The sequence below is a fragment of the Falco cherrug genome, chromosome 11 (assembly GCF_023634085.1).
Source record: "Falco cherrug isolate bFalChe1 chromosome 11, bFalChe1.pri, whole genome shotgun sequence".
NCBI classification, from domain to species: Eukaryota; Metazoa; Chordata; class Aves; order Falconiformes; family Falconidae; genus Falco; species Falco cherrug.
This window is the reverse complement of record NC_073707.1, coordinates 10127505-10150455: the sequence shown is the minus strand read 5'-3', so window position 1 is coordinate 10150455 and position 22951 is coordinate 10127505. Positions and strand designations below refer to the sequence as shown.

The following is a 22951-nucleotide window of genomic DNA, read 5'->3' as shown; positions in this document are numbered from 1 at the left end:
TACCTCTCTGAAGAAGTGCTTATGCCACTTAACTTTTTCAAAACTCTTAAATCTTCTGGAGTAAAATTAACAAACGTCATACTTCTGAAGATGATGTGTGCATTTTCTGTCAAGAACAGGTCTATTAATTGTGAATTACTTCTGGAGCTGATACTCTTTAGAGAAAAAAGCAATACTGGGACTTCCATAGCAAAATATACTTTCACTGCTTTTTAGTGCCTTGCTTATCTGACTGAAACTTTCTGCATCTTCCAAGTAATGGCATTCAAGACATTTTTATTTATCAGTCTCATTTACTTGGGAGCCTGCAGTGTGTATTCTTGATAAAAAAAAGTTTTGTTGCAGTGCAATCCCCATTCAAATTATGGACTGGGAATATCCAGATAGAAATTGTTAGTTACTTGTTTGATAGTCCAGTGTAAATACAGAAGCTGTCTAAATGCACTGAGCATAGTTATGCAAGACCATATTCATCTAGTTTTCTACAAAGGTAAGATGTAAAAAATTGTTTGAATAAAATTACTAGGTTTTTTAATTCTATGATTTTGATCTGCTTCAAGCACGTGTTCTAAAGAAAGTGGGTCTTAAGTGTGGCGGTGATGATGACATGCCCAAAGTGCATGTATCTATTTAAGTAGTAAATTGGAAATGGTTGTAATATTATTTACAGCTATTAAACTTAAATTAGGTCCCAATTCTTCTCCAAATATTGAATCAAGAGCTAAGTCTGGTGAACTCCAATGGCAGGATCCATGGTGTACGTGTTCGCTGGGATATTTTGATGAGATGACATCAAATATACATGTTTTTATGTGTAACTGGTTTGTTTGACATCTATATGACTTTTCTAAATTGTCTTTTGCAACATAGATGCTCTATCCATATACTTAAGAAGAGGCGATTGAACTATTTTGAATGACAAGATATTTTGAGAGAAAAAAGTCCCTTATATTTAAAAAGCAGAACTAATCATGTTCATCTTCTGTGATTTTTCATCCTTTTTTGTCAATAACAACATAAAATGTTCATAGTAAAACATGTTGAAATGTCTGCTATCATGCTCTTGCACATCTTACTGGAAATTTGCTTGCTCACTGCTTTAATGAAATTTGCAGTCTCTCAGTTCCTCACATTCCTGACAACTTTGACATTATTTAGAATTTATTTAGTAAATGTATCCTGATAATGAAAGGCAAGTAAAATGCCCATAATAATCTATTGGAAAAACTTGGAATAATGACCAAGAAAGTAGGATTTGGTGTGGCGTTTCAGCTGAGCTATATTATCTCCATGTGGTTGCAAGGTGGAGGGGGGAGCTCAGTCAAATGTGCCTGCCTTCATTGGGAGGGAGCTCAAATACTTGCTACATTCAGATTATGCTGTATATGGTGCCTTTAATATTCAGTTGGCAAAGGTTGAAGGCAGGGATGGAGAGAATTCCAACCATTGTCTTAGTTGTAGTTAACCTCTGGAAAGGTTGAAAGTGAATTTATCCATATGTAGGAGTTATTTGTTTCAATACCCGTTTTCACGTTAGTGACAGAACTTTTTGAATTCTCCATTTTGAAGCGATAATAATACAGGGGAAATTTTAATGTTAAAGTGGACTTCTAAGGAAGAGCAGAAAAACTCAAGGCTGATATAGCCTGGATTATGTGCGTGCTTCTTATTGCTAGTGCATCCTTTCATTTTGTGGTTTTTGTTTTGAAAACTGGTTGTTCTCCAGCTTCTTCCTGTCACCCCCCCCTTACCCCTAGTTTATTTCGCCTCTATTTGAAAGGTTAATTTTAAACAGTGCCCCCCCCCCCCCCCCCCCCCCCCCGCCCCCTTTGCCTTGGGTTGTTTAAAAAGTGACATTTGGAGAATGTTTCTTAAATGATGCAAGTTTCACTTCTTTTCATACAGAATCATTATGGCACATTCCAAAGACTGCTGCTCGTGTTGAAAACTTGCTTACTGCAGGGATTGGTGCTATGGGATTCAAGAGCTGGAGAGAACATCTTCCATTCATGCAAGTCAAAATGTCAACAGCCACATGGGTGTAAATAAAAAAGGCCATTTGTGAAAACTGGTAATTGATTGCTATTCTAAATTTTGAGCTGTCATGTTTTCTGACAGTATTCCAGCTCTATTTTCAAACTAAAAAAAAATAAAGTATCCTTACAGATAGTACTGCAAGCTCAATCTGATTCTTCAAAATTAACTTACTACACTATTTACTTTTCAAATTAATTTCAACTAAAATTTAATTCTGGAATTGCATCCAGAAGAAGAAGAGTTAGGTGAGTAACAGGCATAGCCCAACAGTCTCTTTGAAATTACAGATATATAATGGGCAGGGAAATATTATGTCCTATAAACCAGAAACGTACAGAAAACACGTGCCTTCAGGAGGTTTGAGACCTCTGACTCTGAGTACTTGCCATCTGGAAAAAAAGGTCCCTGGATTCAGGAATGAGGCAGAGACGTCCTACCAGAGAAACTGGGTCTCGTTGGAATGGTGTCCTCTGGGGGCTTGCGGATTGACAGGATTGGGGTGTAATTTCACACAGGTATTCAGTGTTGTTCTTCGTGCCAGTATTTAATGCAAAATACTTAATCTCTGCAGCAGATCAATATTCTAATGATAGAGGAATAGGGCTGGCAGGTGGATGACTTCTGCATGTAACCCATCCCCTGCCTGAGGAAAGAATAATTATCTTTAAGCCATTCTTAACAAATGTTCTTCAAAGTTTTCTTAAAGACCTCTAATGAGAGAAATTCTCTAATGTCCCCAGACAGTCTTCTCAAGTTTCTCTGTTATTATTGTAAGAAATTTTCTCTCAATTTCTAACTTGGATCTCCCTTGCAACTTGTTACTACTTGTAAGGATCTCCCTTGTAAGGGTTTAGAGAATAGATTATTCTTGTATCTGGCACATTTATACATATATTCAGATTCTGATGGTATCTCCTTTTCTTCATGCTGACTACTGCCGCTTTCTAGAGCCTTTATTTGTTAAATTCTTTGGATTTCTGGCCTTTTTCATTGCTTTCCTTTAGACTCTTTTCAGCTGTACACTTGTTATCTCAAATAGCCTGATACTTGCAGAGCTGGACCTTGTGGCAGGCACCTTGAGGCCACTGGGTCCCTTCCACTAGTCGGGGTGTCTAGAGGGAAGAAGTGAAATGAATGCATCATGGGTCAGGAAAGAGTAAACCTGAAACTCTGGAGTTCTGCCAATCCCAACTCATCCTCTCGTAGCCAGGTTAGGTGAAGACACTGGGATTTGGAGACAGCTGTCGGAACTGGAGTATTCGCTCTTGAGGATTATGAGCAAATAAAGCCCCATTTCTTCTTTTGTCCTGTATCAAGTGCCGTGCCTGTCATGGACAGCTTTATGCATAACTTGGTTATATGAAACCCTTGAGAATGATGCCTTGCAGAAAAGAGTGAAAGCTTATCTTTGTGTCTTCGTGCTGGGAGGTGTCATCGATAGTGCAGCATGTGGGCTGGGTTGGGGTTTGGTTTGGTGCTTTTCCAGAAAGCATAAAACTATTGCATGGAACTATTTTTTTTTTTTTTCTCTGTCTACATTTCAGATTTATGGGTAGTTTTTTTAAAAAAATTTATCTTCTGGTGTTTAGAGTTAATATTGCCTTATTTTGGCAATGGTTATGGGCCTTTAGTTTTTAGGCTAATGAAAACATCTGTCTCTTTAAAGAGTTTTCTGAGATATGCAGATGCTACAAGGAGATTAAAACAAAGTGAGAAACAATTTCACAGGAATGAATATTCTAGGACTTTTTATAGGACCTAGGATATTCCTTAAAGACCTCTAGGTTTTAAAGCCAAGTGAAAAAGGGACAAACAACTGTTTCTAGACATGCACTGTGAAATGAATTGCTTATGTTTTTGCTGTCATCCTACCAAGTACAAAGGGAACTATGCATATACATGGTTTATGGTTTTTTTGATACCTACAAAAACATTGCAAGTATCAAAGCTTTTTCATTTCAAAGTGCTGCAGAATGCCCTATGTTTTGTATCCCTCTTTAATTTCCACAGAATCTTGTAGAATTGAGAATAGGAGGTCAGATTCCCGAGTAAATGCTATTTCAAAGTTTATTTGATTAGGGCTTTTCCACTGTGACATGGGTATCTTTTGTTTGGTAATTCAATCACAAGTGGAAGTGTATTCTATACATCTTGTTAAGTTTGCCCTCTGGCTTGCCGTGATGGGATAGTTTTTTTCATGTGTCAGCAGCCCAAGTAATTTCTTCTCCTCTGTCTTTTTCCTGTGTTGTTCCCCTGTTTTTTAAGAAGCCTAAATGTTTTTTTTTTAATTGAATAAGTATTTTTCATATAGGACAATTCAGGTTAGGAATCTCATGTTTTCTTCTTAAAATGAACTCTTTGGAAAATTAATTAGCAATCTGTCTTTTTTTCCCATGTGATCAGGCTTTGAGGGTTGCCAGCAGAGCAATGGGATGAACGTCGTGTACCTAAATGATGACTGCATCTCTGTTAGGCCCCGTTGCACATAGAACTGCAGCTACAACAGTGAATAAATTTATTTGGTGGTGTAATCCTTTAGTGATGGAAATAGCAGTGGTTCTGAGTTGTTAGACAAACATCTGTAAAATTAGATTGGCTTAGCTGAATGCCAGCAGTAGCTACTGTACTTTGCTTCATACTGGAGCTGAGTATACAGAATGCCAGTGAAGTTTTAGAATCTAAAAGAAAATAGCCAAAAGCAGCACATGTTCAGATGAAGAATTTGGTCATGCATGTTTTTCAGCAGCTGTTTTTATTTTAGGTTTAATTTAAAATACATTCAGCTTAATTCTGTGTTCAGAATCATCAAAGCCTACCAGAAATCCTCAGATTTTGTTTCACAGAGATCATTATCAAGTTCTGAGCAATTGTATGTTTATTACTTTCATATTTTGCATTTCTGGGGTTTCGTATACTACCCAAGGGCATGGTCTTAACTCAAAGAATAACAGGAATCGGCATGCTTTTCATTTACCCGTTTTCATTATTACAGACATACTATATTAAGACCTGTTTTAGAAACAAGCCAGTTTTACTTTTTAACCTCCCATGTGTTTTATTAGGTTGCTGAGGTTTTAAATTTTTTTTTTAAATAGTTATGAAAAGAAGGGATTTTGGTCCCAATTCCCATTCATGCTATGGCCTTTCTAGAAAGTTTTGTTGTACTAAAGTTATATATATATATATATATAGTGCTCTTTTCAGTGGCTGATCAAAGCAGCAGAAAGGCCACAGTACGAATGAGAGAAGCCCTTTTGTGTCTGTATTTTTTCCTGGGAGATTGGTGTCCCCTGCGGACTGCTCTCCTCTTCTTGCGCTTTCCTTCAGCAAGCACTTAAAAGCCCCACTGTTTCTCATCTAGTATTTTATGTCATAGTGTAGTTCAGAGTAGCAATGCCTATATAGACAACTTTAGGTAAAGACAGTAAAAAATTTATGCTACATAGCACTGCCCTCCCATCCCAGATTATATTTCTTACATTACGGAGAATCTACTCAAGGCATCTAGGATTTAGGCTTCAGGATTCATTTAAACATCTAGAATGCAGGAAAAAAGTTTTCTCTCCCTGATAATTCAGTCCTCTTTCTCTGTCCAATTATAGTAATGCCTTTTGTCATGTCATTTCTTATTTATTAGAAAAAAATTGGACATTTAACTCCTTTTGCTTAGGTAAACAAATAGTCTGCTATTATCACATACTGCTTGCTGATGCTGATTTGATAAGCTGTGGCTGAAGGACTTTGGGTCAGCTTGGTTGCTATAGTCTAGGTTTTATTACGTTTATCCTGTACGCATACTGAATGATGAAAATTATAATCTTTGCAGTCCACTCAGGATGCTTTCAACGTACTTTTAATACCCAGTTCCAATTAGCTCAAAACCAGGCTGAACTGGGCCCGAAGCAGGCTCATGAGCTGATATCAATGAAGCTATTGGTGTTAAGTGTGAAATTCCATGCATGTTTTGGAGTAGAAGGAAACTGTGCAGAAGGCAATAAGGAAATAAATGTTGGATTTTAAGAAATGGGAAATAATTTTTTTGCAATTAATATTTTACTCGCTATTATTTGTTGCTGAGAGAAGCTACTTGCCTGTATCTAGTTCTGTTGCCTTGTGAGAGTCTGGAATTAAAGATGAAAACGTGACTACAGTACATTTTTTGTGTGGTAATGAAATGATCTCAGGTACATATATATTACCTAGCTTGGGTTTGTTTTCTGCTACCAGATGATGACGCTTATCATCATTGGTCTGCCAAGCTTTTGCTTCAAGAACGTGTTCCTAAACCAGACCATAGGTTCTAGCCCAGTAGGTCCTGAAATTTCATGAGCCTTTGACTGATTTATTGGCTAAATTTGGAGAAGGTACCTCAGAATCTGCAAGATCAAAACCTTGCTGAATGCTTTTTGGGTCAATATGACCGTGATCCTACTTAAATAAGGAGGCCAAAGGAAGAAAGCTGAGCTGTGGGCACCAAGATATGAGGATGAAATAACTGCACTCTCCTGTTTTGCCTCAAGCGTTTGCAAGGGACTGTTTAGTTGGATATGCCACTGAAGATGCTGTGAAGAAAAAGCAAGTTATGGTTCTGAAAACCGTCAGTTTGCAGGCAAGTTACTTAATAAATTGAAATGGCTGTTACAGCTGTGTGAGCTGAGCACTGCTGTGGGAGGCTGTGTGCAAGGGACACGGTCCGTTGGGGCATGAACACAGATGGGCGCTCGTGGCAGGGCGAGCGGTGGTGGGACAGGGCTGCTGCTCAGAGGTCTCTCGGTGGAGCGTCCTGGCAGGAGGAGCAGGTCTTTCTGCAGCACAGTACCTGAGGTACCTGTTGACGCTGCAGGCACAGGGCGGTGCGGGCAGGGGCAGCAGCATGCTGTGTATGCACGAGATGAGGGTGCTGTGCTGTGGGCACGTGAGGGCAGGGAGCGGGTCCCATGCTTGGGGGGTGTGACCTGGCAGGTCTGCCCTCGCCGCAGACATGAGCCTGGTGCTGCCTGACGAAGAGTGCCACTTCACTGGCCCAGGCTGCGGAGCAGGGAGTAGAGGGTTGGGATTCAAGCTAGGCAATCTAAACAGTAAATTACTTTTCCATTGTTTTACATCGTTGTGGGCCTGCTTTTTGAGGTCAGTGTCCCTTGGCATCACATGCAGGGAAAGGCCCAGTGGCTTAATTTAGCTTTGATTTGAGCCACTAGTGCTTACTTGTGGCTGGAGAAAAAGGGAAATTAAGTTCTTCTCTAGTGTGCTGAAGAAAGTAAAGAAATGCATGTTATTAACAAAAAACTCAGGTACATGTTTTGATAAGCAGATGAGCTCAGACCATACAGCTTGAACCACCTGCTTCCAGTTCCTATTTTAGGCAAGTGAAATAATTATTGAACAAAACAAGTTTGTGTATTCAGGGCAGTTTAATTACAGTCTTAAACAGCAAGTTGGGTTGCATTGATGATTGCCAACTCCTGTTGCTATGCTGGGCTGCTGGGTGGTCTTGGACTTTAACTGGGTGCATCACGCCTGGATTGTCTGCACATTTGGGTCTGCAGAGGCAGCCTTGGATCCACTGGGCTGTTTGTGAGACTGGGCTCTTGTGAGATCCATAGCCCAATTCTACAAGTTTTAGGTAGGCAAGTATCTAATCATGCAGGCGCTTTGCCAGAGCTTTTGAACTCAGTGTGATTTAATTGTCAGGGAACTAAATTGGTTGTCAGGAGTTGGTCAGTTCCAAGCCTGTCCTATGTGTTTTGCTCAGATTTGTTAATCTCTCAGCCTTAGCCTCCTTGTTTGAAAAATTAGAGTTGCTGCCAACTGTGAGATGAGGGCTGTAAGATGGGAAAGTTGCAAAATACCACTCAAGACTGTAGCTAGAAGCGAACAGAATACTTTGCAGAAGCGTAGTAGTGTACCAGGCTCGTAATTGTCCTATGAACGCTACGCTATCAGTTTGCAAATAGGTAGGCAAGTTTGGACAGGGGAGCTTTTACTGTGCTTTTGATAATGTGTTTTGTTTCATTTTGGTGGTTTTTAGTTGTTGTTCACGAGCTATCTGAATTTACCTGAGTTATTTTCCCTATGATGTGTTTTCGAAAGTCATAATGTTAGATTTTCACTACCCTCCAGCTCAAAAACATCCCATCCGATTTCCTTCATATGTTATGGAGCTATTTCTCTGAGATTTTACACAAAGTCTGTGAAATTTCAAACAAAAAGAAAGGCTATTTTTTTGTTTGCTCTTGTTGTGGTACTTCATCAGAAATAGGTCAGACAAGTGCATGAACATACCTCAAATTTCAGTGTGCCATCAGTGAGGAAACAGTTTCTAGACTAAGAAATAATAGCAAGGCTTCTTGGCTAGATATAAAGGTTTAAAGTGAATCCTTCTGTTGCTTTTGTTTTCACAAAGCATGGATCAGAAACCAAGTTTGGAATGAAAAAGGCGTGACGACTATAAATGAAGCATTACGGTCTCAGATCTGTTATAAGCATCTTTATCCCTTGTTTTCAGCTCTGTTTTCATACGTGTTCCTCTTCCCTAACACCAAACTGCCATAATGGTACCATTCCAGCACTCCAGGCATAGTCAAACTGAATTCTGCAGAGAGCAGTTTAAGGCAGTGCTTTCTGGAGGCTGTCTTTCCTTTGCTTATCAATTGGCCCTTGGCTCTTCAGTTGAAAACAGGATGCATATGCTAGTAAATAAATTGTGCTTAATGTCTTGCTGGAAAGATCTCTGTCTGGATGAAATTCGGTGGTGCAATCTTAAAGGTCTGCTCTGCAGTTTGGACCTGAACCTGCAGATTCAGTATCTCTGTCTAGTTTCAAAGGCAGAAATGGTCAACCAGGAAAATTATGTTAATGGTTTAATAGTCCTCAGTAGATTGACATTAATCAGTCACTGCAGTAAATCCTCAAAGCATCCTTCCTTTCACCAAGTGTCCAAGGTCAGAATCTGCCTGCCGTACATGTTTAGAAACCAAAAGCCTGTTGATGCCAGTTGTCCCAATAGGTGTGACGATTCAGGCCCTCAGGAGGAGCTGGGGTTTTGCACTCTGTGCAAGGTCCCAGACCTCTTGGATTGCAAAACTCTTAATAATGTCTGCCTGAGGTCCTAAGGCAAAACCCAGCTACTTTGGTACCTGCTTTAAGCAACACATTGCTGCTGCATTAGAAGTGATTTCCTTGGGAGACAGAAGTCTTAGAATTTGCTTATGAACTTAATATACTTGTCTCAATGTGAAAAATGTCTTCTAAGTATTTTAAACAAGAGCAGTGGCTGCTGCCCCTGGTAATTTTCCTATATATACTATTGTTATAGGTCTTCTATAATTACTCAAGTTTTCAGCGTCATTTAAAATTACTTATTTGTGTTCAGACAAAAAGGGCACGAGAAAACATGTTGGTTTTGACAGCAACTGTCAGGAAACCATAATTGAAATGACGTATCTCATGAAAAAAAGAATTTAATATGTTTACCAGTCTCTTCTAATGATTATATTCCTGTTATATACAAAATGAAGGGTCATTCTGACCTTTTATTTGGAGGTCTTGACATTGTTATTAACATGTTTGTTTAGTGAGTGCATAAACTTACAGCATTATTTCAGCTAATATGATGATACAAAAGTATCGTGGCCTTCTGACTTCCACATATTTTTGTTAGGTCACTTTCATAATGTCTTTCAGAAGAGAAGGTTCAGGCATTTTGCTTATCCATCTAAATGCTTGTAGTAATGATGAACAGAAAAAAATCCCACAAAACTTTAGAAGAATTTAAAGGTTTTGCTCAAAACTGGTGTTTCCCTGCTCTTGATTACAGTTTTTCACAAATGTTTTCAGGGTGGGTATATCAGAGCTCTTAAATATATAGGATATACATGATTCTTCTTATATCACCTTAAAATCCGGATCGCATTTGCAGCGTTAGCCAGCCCTAACAGGGATGCTCTCTTCCCTGTAGACATCCTCCTGAACCTACTGGGGTGTCAGTCTGAAGTAGCAGAAGCGGTTTTTCTCAAAGAGATTTGGAGTAAATTCTTTCACTTAGGGAATGCTTCTTCCGTTTCTGAAGACCAAGAAGCTTGGTTCTTAGGATATATCTGTCTGCAGAGAAAGAGGAGATTTTGACCAGGAGCTGTCAAAACTGTGAGCCTGAGGTCCCTTCTCTTCTGCGTGGACATTCTGACTGTCCCTTCACCACCCTGGGGCTTGTCCCCAGCTCATGCCACCCTGCTTTCAAGCACTGTGCAGAGGGAAAGGGACCCATGCAGAATACACAATGATTTTGAGAAGCTTTTCAAATTATCTGAGAGCCTGTAGCATGAACAGTTATGTAGTTTATTTGCATAATTTGATATCTAATTAATGTAATACTTTACAGACATCGAATCAGTGTAAGCCATGGAGTAAGCAAAACCGAATCTTGTTTTGTTACTGTTCATTCATTGCCGCCTTTTGGATACACTGTGTAATGCTTGCGCCATAAACATTACTAAGAAACAGTTCTGTTTGATTTGTATAAAGATTGGAGACAAAATACTTCAGTTGAAAGCTGTGTTTGGAATGAATAGACCAAAAGACCTGCTAGGATAAATGTTTTGGTTTTCTGGGCTTGTGCCTAAATACCTGAGTGGTGATGCCCACCTGTGAAAACTCAAAAATGAAGCTGCATCGCATGCTCAGAGAATTCTGTAACAGATCAGGGTCAGGTTCCTAGTCATTCATTGCAAATTTTAATTTGTTCATATATGAAGATGAGTGTTTGCAGTCAACTTGGCTGGTTAGTCAGAATCACTCCTGCAATTCCGTTGTTGCTATGATCGCCCTAACTATGTATAGAGGAACACGAAGCTACAGCTGGGTCAGGCTAATGGTCTCTTCTACCCAGTCATCTTTGGCAATACCAAGAGGAGATGCTGTTTTCGGAGAAATGCTCCCTCGTTCAGTAGCTTGCCCTTTGTGTTGATTCATTATATCACTGGTCCATGTTGTGAATTCTGCTGCCGGCAGCAGAAACTCTCTAAAAGCAGCAGGGCTGTGTTGGGGTGGTGGTCAAACCAGCTGCAGTTAGTGAAAAAGGTCCCGATCTTATCTCAGAGAGCTCTTGGGCATCATCAAGGAGTAAGGTACAGATCAACATTGCTAAAGTTACCGTGAGGGAAAAATGGCTTATTTATAGCTGTGGCTGTCTTGTAATCTGACATAGAGCAAATGGAAGAGTGATGCGCTCGTTTTTTGACTAAAAATATCTAGGAGGTATCCAAGTCTAAGGAAAGATGTTTTTTTCCAGAATTGCCTGTGCCAGCTGGTGACCTGCCTGGATGATGGGTACGAGCCCTTCTGCTTGTCAGTCCCTTGCTGCTGGAGGCTGCCAGCCCTCACCGCAGTCAGTGGTGGTGTTCTCTAACCAGCTCAGCTCAACGCTGACGTTTGGCTGCTGTGACTGCAGAGGGCCAAGGAGCATCACCACTGGGTCCTGCCAGCAGAGGTGGGGTGGTGCCAGCCTTGCTGCACCAGCTGGGGCCAGCTGGTGGTGGTACCAAGGTGGTGGTACCGCCTTGGCACTGGGAGCCACTCTGTGCTGGGGACTTGTGTCTGCAGCGATAACTGCAGCAGCTTGGTGCTTAGTCTGGAGAACTCTTGGGAAGTAGGGAAAGCCCTGAAAGGATAATTGTGTTTTTTCCTTTATATATATGTGTGTGTGTGTGTTTTTGTAAGGTGTATGACCTTTCTCCGCCACTTTTTATACTTGGTTATTGACCCTTTGAAGAGCAAACTACGAAGGGTTTTCCTTCGTTACATTTTAGGCTTGCAGTGATAAAAGAAGTTCCAGTAATATTTTAATAATGACTTTCACTCAAGAATAAATAATAAACACATAATGTGTGGTACCATTTGGATATACTGTTAATTAATTTGAAATGTGGTAAAAGGGAAATTTGAATAAAATATTTTAATTTATTTTTTTCTTATCTTTAAAATTACCCAATTTTTCTGAGAGCTCTTAAAGTGACTCACTTGGATTGATTCCCAATGGAATTTTCCTTCCATACTTGATTATTGTAATTAATTATAAAATTGAGCTTAACCTTTCTAGGTTGTCAATATCTAAGGACAAATGTCACAACTAACAAAGGCCAGGAAAAGATTAGTCCTGGATCTTGGGGGTGTTGTGGGGGAGGAGGGAGGCTGTCGTTACCTCTCAGGTGCTGTGAGTATTTTGGTTTGGATTTATAAATTATTACTGCTTCTCTTCTCAGCTGGGTAAATACATATATGATTTGAACAAGAATGTTTTAAAAAATCCTAACAAAATAGACCAAGTTATTGATTTATGTGTGCTTAAAGGATATTACACGTGGAGCTTAACTGCGGATAGTTCAATATCCTGACCAGTGTATGCAATTTTAAAAGCCAGTGAGAGCATAAAAGAATATAATTGTAATTTATGGTAAAAATTTGTTAGATATAAGCTATATAGAATTCTTGAAATGTTTGATAGTGTGACATATTTCTTTATTTTATACTTTTCCAGAAATCCTCAACCTACTATCCCTATGAACAAAGACTGTATGCATGCATGCAGGTGCAGGCTTTGTGGCATGCCCAGTCTCTTGGCTCAGTACAGATTATCTAACTTCTCTATCTTAACGTTGTTCTAGAATAAGGCCCCAAATTCTTGTTATTTGTCCTTTGCATTTTTAATCTGGGAGAAGGCCTTGCAGGATTTGATCCCTTTGAGTAGCTGCTGCAGATTTTGACCATTGTGTGTGCCCAGTGTCGATGCCTGGAAGGATGTCTCTTCTGCTGCACACAGAGCCTACAAAAGACAGCGATGTCGATTCACACAACCACAAAACCTTCTAATATCACTTATTTCTCTCTTTTCAGGAGCCAGTTTCAGGGCTGTTTGCAGAATACTACTGCTACTCCCCTTTTGCTGAACACTTACCTTAATATATATCTAGTAATCTGGAAATGTGAGCTTAGTTCAAAAGATGAATTGCGGAGCAGGTGAACAAAATCTTTAAGCAACACTTATTTATAAGGGCGTCCAGGATTATGTCTTGGCCTTGTAATACCTCAGGTTGGACCCATGGGAAAATGTAAGGGGAAGTTGATTGCAGCCATGTAAGTTATTCTCCTCTAAATTCAATACGCTTGAAACCTGCACCTGAAGCTTGGGTGAGTTGGCATCCTATAAAATATTGGAAGTTCCTATGACTAATTAATTCTGCTTCTCCCCATACCTCCCTATTTATATGTATACCTGTAAAATGGCAATGCATTTCTGAGTTTGGAATGGGAAGCATGGGACAGCATACATGTTACTGGTCCAGCTCCCAGCTGGTTGAACCTACCATACAGTTGGGGAGGTCGTCTGAGATCTTTTTGGCTACTGCTCATTAAGGAAGTGGCAGTAACCAGGTGTTGCCTTAAGGAAGACATTACAGTGTGTGAACTGTCGAAAGGGTACATGTTCTCCCATCGAAAGACCTAGGAATCATTTCAGGTTTGTGATTTGCTTCTCCCTGTTCTTTACTGGCACGTGGCAGCTTCATTCCTGTTCTGGGCGAATGTTGCTCTAGCAGCTCTGCTACATGGCTGAAGTATAACTGGTCTCTGGGTTTTTCAGCCATTCCTTGACCTTGAAATGGATGCCTAAAGTTTATAGTCTACATTTCTAGCCAGGGAATTTATTAGAGCTTTCTGGAGTTACTGATTTGAAGTTCCAGTTTTTTGAGACTCTAAATAATTCTTAAACATTTTTTTCCCTTTTTGTATGGGGGATATAGTCCCCAGAGAAAAAGCGTGAGGGTCTTACACTATAACTTGTTGTCAAACAACTCTGCAAGCTGATGTTGAGGATTTTTATAGTTATGGTTTCCAAATCTTTCTGAGACAGGAGGCACTTTCTGTGTTGACACTGTGACAGTCTGTCTTTTGCAGTTAGGGAGAAGCAAGAAGATCCTCCCAGTTTGGTTGTTCAGGTGCCTCATCCCTGGGCATTTGTACAGGAGGCAGGATTTCCCTGGCTTTGGGTGCAGAGCAGTAGCTCACCAGAGCGGGTAAGCGCATTGAAATAGATGGGGTTAAGTTGGGGAACTGAAAATTGTTTCAGCATCAATTAATCCATGTCAGTTATGTTAAAGAGTGCTCCATTACTTCTGCATTCTTGCTAAGACTACTTTCCTGTTGATTTTTTTTTTTTGTTTTGTTTGAGGAAGATTGTGAGACATAAGAGTAACAGGAGCCCAGATGTTTCATAAAAATTATCAGGACAATCTGTATCTTAATCTCTTTGTACTTGTCCATGTTTTTCAGGATACGCCTATAGCATCTCCTTGTTTCCTCCGAATGTGAGCTCTTTCTTTTACAGGACTGTTGTTTATTTCTGGCACATTTGTATCTTGATTCCAAAACTGAACCTAGAAATATTGCTGTAATTGAAATTACTTGATTAAAGACAGGTGTTTCCAGAGGCAGCGGAGAACACACAGAGCCTCATTTTTTATGGATTTAAATTCCATGGCTGAATTATTTGATGTCTAAGTAAGTGTCAACTCTGACAGAAGGTTTTTCTGCCCCTGAGGAATTCATGCTACTGCTCTCCTTGGAGGAATCTCAAGTACCTAAAAATGGTCAACTTCTCTAACTGCCAGTTTTCAGAAATCTTTAGAAAATTAATCTACATTAAACAATCCGATAGGTTCAGGATGAGAGAGAGGAGAATGCTCCCCTCCCGAGTAAAATACAACATATTCCTGTAGGAAAATGAATTGGTAATCCCATAGTTTGTTTATGTATTGCTGAACTTTGCTACCAGCAAAACACTGCATTTATAATAGGTAACATATTCTGTAAGAGAGAGAATATTTAAAAGAAGGCAAGATCAAAGGTCTTATCGTAATGATCTTCCTTACTCTCTCTTCATTGCCTCTCTATGGAGTGCAAGATTTTGTTTGCTAAGCTATAAGCAGTGGCAAGGTTCAATAAGCCCCAGCTTACGTTTTATCAAATGTGCTCCCACTCATCTTTTGAGCATTGGAAATGGGCATTTTGCAACAAAACTATAGTAATAGGTGACAGCCACTCCAAAGGAGAGGATTCTGTATTTACGTAATAAACTTTGGGCGATTGCTTGGTCAACAAAAAATGACAAAATATCTGTTGGTGTCTTATGCCGTTGGTAATCAGGGGATAAGGGTATGTCTGACCCAAAGGAAATGATGTTTTGTGGTGAACCTGCAAGTCTGGAAATGCAAACCTGATTCCCCCACAGCCCAGTGTTTCTTGCTTCCCTCACTTCCAGCGCGGTGGCTGGAACCAGCGAGCTGCAGCTGTGATTTGAGTGCATTGTGTGATTGCGCCTGCGCCGTGGGATGCGGCGGTGCTGACACCTGCGCAGCCTGCGGGAATCGGGGTGCAGGGGGGTGACCTGCCAGAGCCGCTTACCCAGATGCTGGTTTTTCAGAGCTGAGTTGGGTTACAGGTCGGGGTGGGTGGGAAGCTGCTGGAAAACGTGTCAGCGTTTTCATGATAACTCAAAGCCCAATCACTTGGAAAATCTTGTATTTTAAAATACTGAGCTTCCTGTTACAAAATCAAAGAAAATTACTGCTCTGAACTAGTGAAAATGTCCCCTGCTTTAGAGAGATAAGAGTCTCTTGGTATCCAGAAGGGCGTGACATTTTCCCCTTGTTTGATTATATTAGGTGTATTAAATATGACCTCAATGTTTAAGGTTGCTCAAGCTGCAGGAGTTCAAAAGATTTTGGATGAGACTTTTTTGATTTATTTTGCTAAGCCTCTGCAATAATTGTAAATGGTCATTTTTTTTATAAGAGCAAATAGTAAGAGGTCAAATAATCCACATATATATATATATATGACTTTGTATTTCATTACAAAGGAAAGTACACAGGAGAAGAAATGTAGCTATGGTTGTAAGAAGGATAGATATTTAAGAAGAATCATTGCTGTATAAGTAAAAAACTTGCAATCCAGAGAAAATTGTGTAGAAATCTGAAACATTATTGATAATTAAGAAAATAATTGAGGTATGAGAAATACTAGTTTTCAGCTATAGGTTTTCACTGCTAGAAGGCAGACTTGATTAAATATCATCAAAGAGACAAGAGGAATGACCTTAGTGTTGTCATAGTTAATCAGGGATAATTTTCTATCGGTTTGTAGTTTAAGATTGGCAGGCTTATTTTTAGATTTAAAAAAAAAAATCACAGAAATAAATAACCCTAGTTGTTCTTTACATTGATTTCTGATTATTGTGAGTACTTCAAATCTAATTTGGGAAAGAACAATGGATTTTCTGTAATTTTTATTAAATTTTATTACACGTATTGCCAGTTCTTTGCAGCTAATGTTTTGTGGTTCTCTTGCCTTTCACAGTATTTTAATTTTTTTCTTATTGTGTCAAATTAGAGTGTTCAGTGTCAGTTTAGGAAAGTTAGCTTCTGTTTAAATAAATAAAAAGTCACCTAGTTTACACTGTCAGTTGAAGAGATAACTTGGAAGCAGTAAGTCGAACTTAGAAGGAAATAAATCTTTAAAATCCCAGTCACCATTTTTAGTGGTGCTGTTTTTTCCTTCGGGTGGTGAGGTTTGGTTCATCAGCTCCAAGTTAAACTGACAGGGCAGTTCTCAGGTACCCTTAGATGGGATGGAAACCCTCCATGTTCCTTATTCCTTACTGTTGTTAACAGACAGGTAATTTGTAGCAGGAGGTTCCAGATGCTGCAGGTCCAGAAAACACGTTCTTTTTTTTATGCCATGCATTTAATTTACACAACTTTAACTCATTCTTTGTAAATGGCCTAGTTTGGATGTTTAAGATGGTTTTCTTTACATGACTGTTCTCATTCTTGCCATCAATTTTGTGACGGCCAAACCTAGCTGGTAAAATTCAGCCTTTTTCTTATTTTATTTTGAAGAAAAATACCCATTTCAGTAAGATGTGAAAATTAGTCCACATGGGAAAAAAAAAAAGATAAAAAAAATAAAAATCAGGTTTCTGTTTAATTCATCCAAAATCTGAAATAAACGTGCCAAACAGGGATAACTCAAGGTCGATGGGTGACAGTCTCTTGGGAATGAGTTTGGTCTTTGCATCCAGAGGTGTAGGGTACACCCACATTCACTGACATAAGTTTTCCAACCACCTGTACACACCACGGGAGCAGCGGTGGGCTGAAATCCTGCATCCTTGCTGCCCCGAAGAGGCTGGGAATGAAGAAGATGATCCATGCTAACTTTGAAGAAACTTCATGCTGGAAGGAGTGGGAAGCAAGGAGGGCGGCTGGGCTGCCAGCCTGGTCCCGCTGGGGCGGCCGGGCTCCTGCAGCCGAGGTGGGACCAGCCTGGAGCTGGGTCTGGGCCAGGGCACTGCCTGTGTGCAGGGCAAGCTGGGGTCTGCCATGGGCAGAAATCACTTGGTGCCTTTGCACCAGTTTCCCATCACTTTTTGTTCCTTTAAGTGTCAGGTGCTGTTTGACAGGGACTTGCCTCATGATCTTTTTTTTTTTTTCTTCCCAGTAAAACTCAGTCTGGATCTTCAGCTGAGACATGTAAGAGCTACTGATATTACAAATACTGTGTCATTATTTTATCTTCCATCTTCACCTCAGACTAAATTGTTTGTTCTGTAGTTCAAGTTATGGAGCATTGCTAGTGTTTCTTAGGATATTAATGAGAAGAAAGGCACTAAAAAGCCTACAAGACAGAAAAGTGTGAATGTGATTTAGCCTTTCATTTAACGAATTACTTCGTTTTCAATGGAGTAAACTGGTTAAAATTTTCCACTGAGAAATATTGTTTCCTTAAAATACTGTGGCTTTGTTTAATATGCAGCAAACTGTTATTACTGGGTAAAAAGAAAACCCCAAAGTTAAGGTTTGGCATAGAAAATATTGAAACTTCTGCAACTGAAAGAGTCATTTTATTTCTATGGTATCAAAAATATAAATCAAAACAAAGTGAGTATTTTCATTTGGGTGCTTAAATTATCGATTCGCTACAAAAATGATGATTTTAAATCTCTTTGAAACTTCTCACAGGAAAACAAAACAACTTGGTTTTCATTGCTTATGTATGCAAGAACCACATTGCTTTCCCAAACCTCCCTGGTATTAGTTGGTTAAAACTGTCTTAAATCCATAGTGACTAGACTTGAGGTGTATGTAATTTGACGACGTGAACTTTAGTGACATGATGTAATCTAAGATGGATTTTGCAGAAATCTATGCTGGGAATTTGGGTCTGCGTGCTGTAGGAGACCTGGGAAACACGGGGCACAGGAGAGCAAGCATCATGTGCAGGAATGTGGTCCAGCTGTGTTAAACCCTCTGTCCAGATCCAAAAGGCTCCAATAGCATTTCTGGTTTATGTTTTCATCTGCATAGAGAGTTTTGCTGTTGTGGTGGAGTATTTTTGGTTGTGTGGGGTTTTTTTCTTCTTAGAAGTTTAGAAGGGACTGAAATAGACTATTTTATTTCAAAAAGTTCTTTTAAAACAATGCTGTGCTAGTCCCTGGTGAGACCAAAACGATATACACAGCGCGTGGTGTTGACTGAGGCAGCTAGCTCTCGCTCTGACTGCCAGAGATATGTCAGGATGGATCCAGTATGTTCTCATTCATTTGCTACAGCTTTAGGTTCCTCACAGCACGTTATACTGGACCAGGCTGTAACTCATACAACTAAAGTTGATGTTAAGTGTCCTGCCTGTACAGCTGCCAACTTTTCATATTCAATTGCCCTATTTTTTTCACAGGAAAATGTCTTAGCTTTACATGGCAGTAGCTTTCCTGGAGGAAACGGGCAAAGGTAAAGAAAATTGTGCTGTACTTCCACGATTGTATACATCATAGTGGTGCAAAGGGGCAGAGAAAACGATTTGACGTCTTCTGTGGTCTGAAATATTCTGCAGATAGGCAGTTGTGACTCAGTAAGGGTTTTAAAGATGCAGTAAAATGCACAGAGCAGCAAGAATCGATCTCACCCTGGTTATAATGGAAAACTGAAGAAGGGATATCAAAATCGGTGCTGTGTGGGATGATGGATTCTGTGTGATTAAGGTCTCTGGTAGTACCATGCCCACACTAGGATTTCTTTTTGTCTTTGCTTGAGGATTTAAGTGTAGGTGAAAACATTACAGATAACTTATTTGTGGATTAGAAAGGGAAGAAGTTGGTCTTACTATTGTCACTTAAAGCTGTTACAGCAAATAAAGGTAGCAGGATGCAGGAGCAGTGTCAGATCTACGGTGTGCAGAGGATAAGCACCAGCTTGCCTCTTCGGGGTCTTGTAGCAAATCCCCTATGAGAAGCTTCCCGAAGGGCAGTAAGAGCAAATGGCTGAGCCATGTTCCAAACCTAGGATCCAAGGCACTGGTGATTCCAAGGCCTGGAACTTCTCTTTTTGTTCTGTTTTGTCCAAGAAAATATTTTTGTTGATTTGTTGAAAAGATTCAGTTGATGCTGAATTCTTTTGCTAATTTCCTTGTTTTAAGGGACCGTTGTCCAGTTAAAGGCTGGAAGACTCAGCTGTCTTCTGATTACAAGCCCTTTCAAACCCCAAATAGACTGCTTTTTATATACAGGGCAGATGTTCCACCAAAATCTATGTACCTTCACACTCCAGGTATGTTTCTAAAGAGATGATTTTTGATTGTGATAGATTGGTTTGGCAATGTTTCCATCAGTTGCTATTTCAGCCTGTTTCTAGGCGTGCTATAGTCCAGGTATCCAGTGACAAATCCATGACTGTTGGCTTTCAGGTAGCATTGCTCCTTGCACTGCCTTGTAATTTGGTCATTCTGATGCAGGGGACAAGTTTCCAGGTCCTGGAAAGAAGAATCCTTTCTTTCTCTCACCCAGACACCTTCTCTTGCAGTAAACACCGACCACAAGGAACAAGCAGACCTTTGGGCAATTGTAAATCAGTTTCTCCATTCAAACCCAATTTTCCTTTCCCTTCCTTTCGTACAGGTTGATAAAGTGTGTGGACAGCCCAAACGACAAGAAGGGAATCTGTCATCAGACAATATAGTGCCAGTGAAGGAGGCGACTGAAACCCAGACGTTTGTGATGGCTCACACTAGTCTGAACAATAAAAGAAGGTAACCCTAAGCAATAGCTGCTGTGAAAGAAACTCTCTGCCTCACGATTTGTGTTAATGGTTCCTTGCACCGTAGCGTCTCAGCCAGAGCCAGAGTTGTCGCCCTGCCTGTGTGCTGTCCAGCTGTTGCCACCACTGACAGTTGCACAGATGTCCCTGTGCTATTGCTTTGCACATGTCTACCAGCAAAGCTTTTTACCGACCAGACCTGATGTCGTTGCTTAGCCCCAAGGGGTTTGTTATTTCCAGAAACTTTCAGTGAAAACGATGAAAACTTTTCCTCAATAAACTCTGAGTAATTTCAGCAGTGGAGTCTAAATTACTTAAAAGACAACTGCCCTTTAGGTCCTCAAGGACTTGGGCTTATCCAGGGGCAGAGGTGGGAAGGAGAAAGGGGTGAAAAGGAAAGAGTCATTAACCTGGCACACAGTCAGTCCCTCGTTTCCCAGGGCTGGGCAGGAGTAATAAGATCCCTTGCAATCTCCTGGGTTTGTTGCATAACAGAGAGAGAGCAGAAGCATTTCTGTGTAGCCTTGTTGTGTCTGTCTTGGCTTCTGCTCTTCAGCCGTGTGCCAGCTGAGACATTAGACAGCTGAATTGCTGCCGCTGGCCCTGGCATGAGTAGCGCTGCTCCCAGATCTCCTGCTCGCTCTTTTGCTTTCCCTCGCCTAGCTCCTGGATTGGTTTTCTGTAAACTGTAAGTGGGGAGGGAAGGATGTCTTTTCAGTCCCACTCATGAGTAGATGTCAGAGCTAACTGACCATAAAATCACAGTGACTTATTTCTGGCTAACATGTTGTTCTTTGTAACACCAGTATTAATCTGGAACAACCAGCAAAGTGAGTGGAATCATGCTGGGCTTGCACCTCTATCAGAGAACAGTATCGAATCTGCTTAGGGACTCAGTGTCTATCTCTGTATGTTGGATACGTGGATGACAGACAGCAATGTTAAAATTAGCATAAAATCCATAGCCTGGATTCTGGAGTTTGAGTTGTAAAGATGAGAGTGTTATCCATTTCTATTTTAATTATAATCTAAGCTTGCATGAATGAAACAAACACTGCTTTAAAAGATAAAAGTAATAGCAGCAAGCTAAGCTATTTGAGTGATAGCGGTATTTTTATCCCTTTGTAATTTAAAACCAAAACACAACAGTTTGTTCTAGTGCTTGGAGCTAATCAATTTTTACCATGCAAATCAGAGAAAAGAGCATTAAGGAAATTAAATTAATAAATTCAGCAGTAATAATCCAAAGAAAAGTTGTAGTACAATTAATGAAGTATGCTTTTAAAAATGCAGAGCCCTAGGCCACCTTCCACATAACTCATTGACTTCACTGAGATTTACGTGCTGGCAACCAGAAAGGCAGAATTATCTGCCTATTAATGGGTAACCTCTTCAACAGCTACAAATTGGTGTCTTGAGTGGCATGACAGCAGTTCTTTCTCACCTGAGATCTGCTCCTTCCCCTTCCCAACCATCTAGAATTATTTGGATATTGACCTTTTAAAATGTAAGACCTGTAGATGGAAATGAGAATACACTGAAACTAATATGTTGTAAATTAGACAGTTTCCCAAAATTAGTCTGCACCCTGAAAATTAATGTATCAAAACCCCCCAAACTAAGGGCATCCTTACGTAATTAGCATTACTGAAATACAGTGTTGACAGGTATTGTGGAGAGCCTATGCACCAACAATGAATGATGGAGCCATGCCATAATTAGTAAGAAGTGGAAAATATTATTAAATTTTCCACAACTTCCTATAAAACACATGGCGTGAAGCTTGTACTTTGCTTCGTGGAAATGATTGTGAAACAGTAGAGTGAAATACACAGTGATTGGCTACATCGCTGTGGTGTTCATCATCTATCATCTAATCACATATGATATCAATAAAATGCAATTTTAGGTACTAAAATTTTATAATGGATGGGTGAAATCATTCCTGCAGAGGGTTGTGCAAAATGCACTTAAAGTGACAGATAACTGCTACAGGGGATCTAGATTATGAGAGAAATTATATGAATCTTTTTTGGTGCCATTCCTTCTGGCGATTTAAAAAATGAAGAGCAATATCATCAGCTGTCTGTCAGTTTAGGTATGAGGTCACATAGGAATTGGCCTGAGTGAGTCTGGTCTGTGTAGTAGGCATCCTTCCAAATGATCCTTGATTTAAGGGGAATATAGAATGTGACTCCTGCCTTTTAGAATAAGGAAAGAAAAAGAGAAGGAATGAGCCAGCACTCCCCAAGCAAACAGAAAACCTGTGGCTCGTTACCTTAATCAAAATATCCCCGAGCTCGAAGAGAAGCATCAATCTGGTTGGCACATCTGTAGGAGACACCACGATAAGGTGGCCTCTCATCTCTTCTGTGGTACCTGCCTAGAGATGCCCTTAGGAACCTAGTGCCGAACAGCCCATACCTGCGTATGTACGTTTGCTCCAAAGGTATCGCCAAGCTGCTCTTCCAAAAAGCCTGAGAACCTCTGGTTTCAGCTGCTCGGTAGAGTGAAGGCTGCTCGTGCAGTTGGAAAGTGGGGCTGTAAAGATTGTGGCTCTTTGCCTTTACAGCTTCGGACTGAGGTTAACCTTTGGGAGCCTGGCGGGAGGCAGCCCTCACCCTCTGCTGCTCTGCACAGTGTGATCCTGCGTGGTTTCTGAATTCACATAGCAACTGGGTCCCCTCTTGCAGTTGTTGAACCCTTTTCTGCTCCTCTTACTCTCATGGGTTCCTGGGAGATTTCCCATCTTTATTTCCCTCTGGATTCCATTC

General features: G+C 40.2%; 1 protein-coding gene across 2 annotated transcripts in view; it reads left to right on the top strand.

The window, feature by feature from the left end:
- Window positions 1–22951, top strand: part of LOC102055325 (glypican-5-like) — a 390460-nt gene that overhangs the window by 108776 nt on the left and 258733 nt on the right. For both annotated transcript variants that reach the window (XM_055723939.1, XM_055723937.1), the window contains exon 4: window positions 20039–20169. In XM_055723939.1, coding sequence (XP_055579914.1) covers window positions 20039–20169 — 131 coding nt within the window. The remainder of the gene's footprint in view (window positions 1–20038; window positions 20170–22951) is intronic.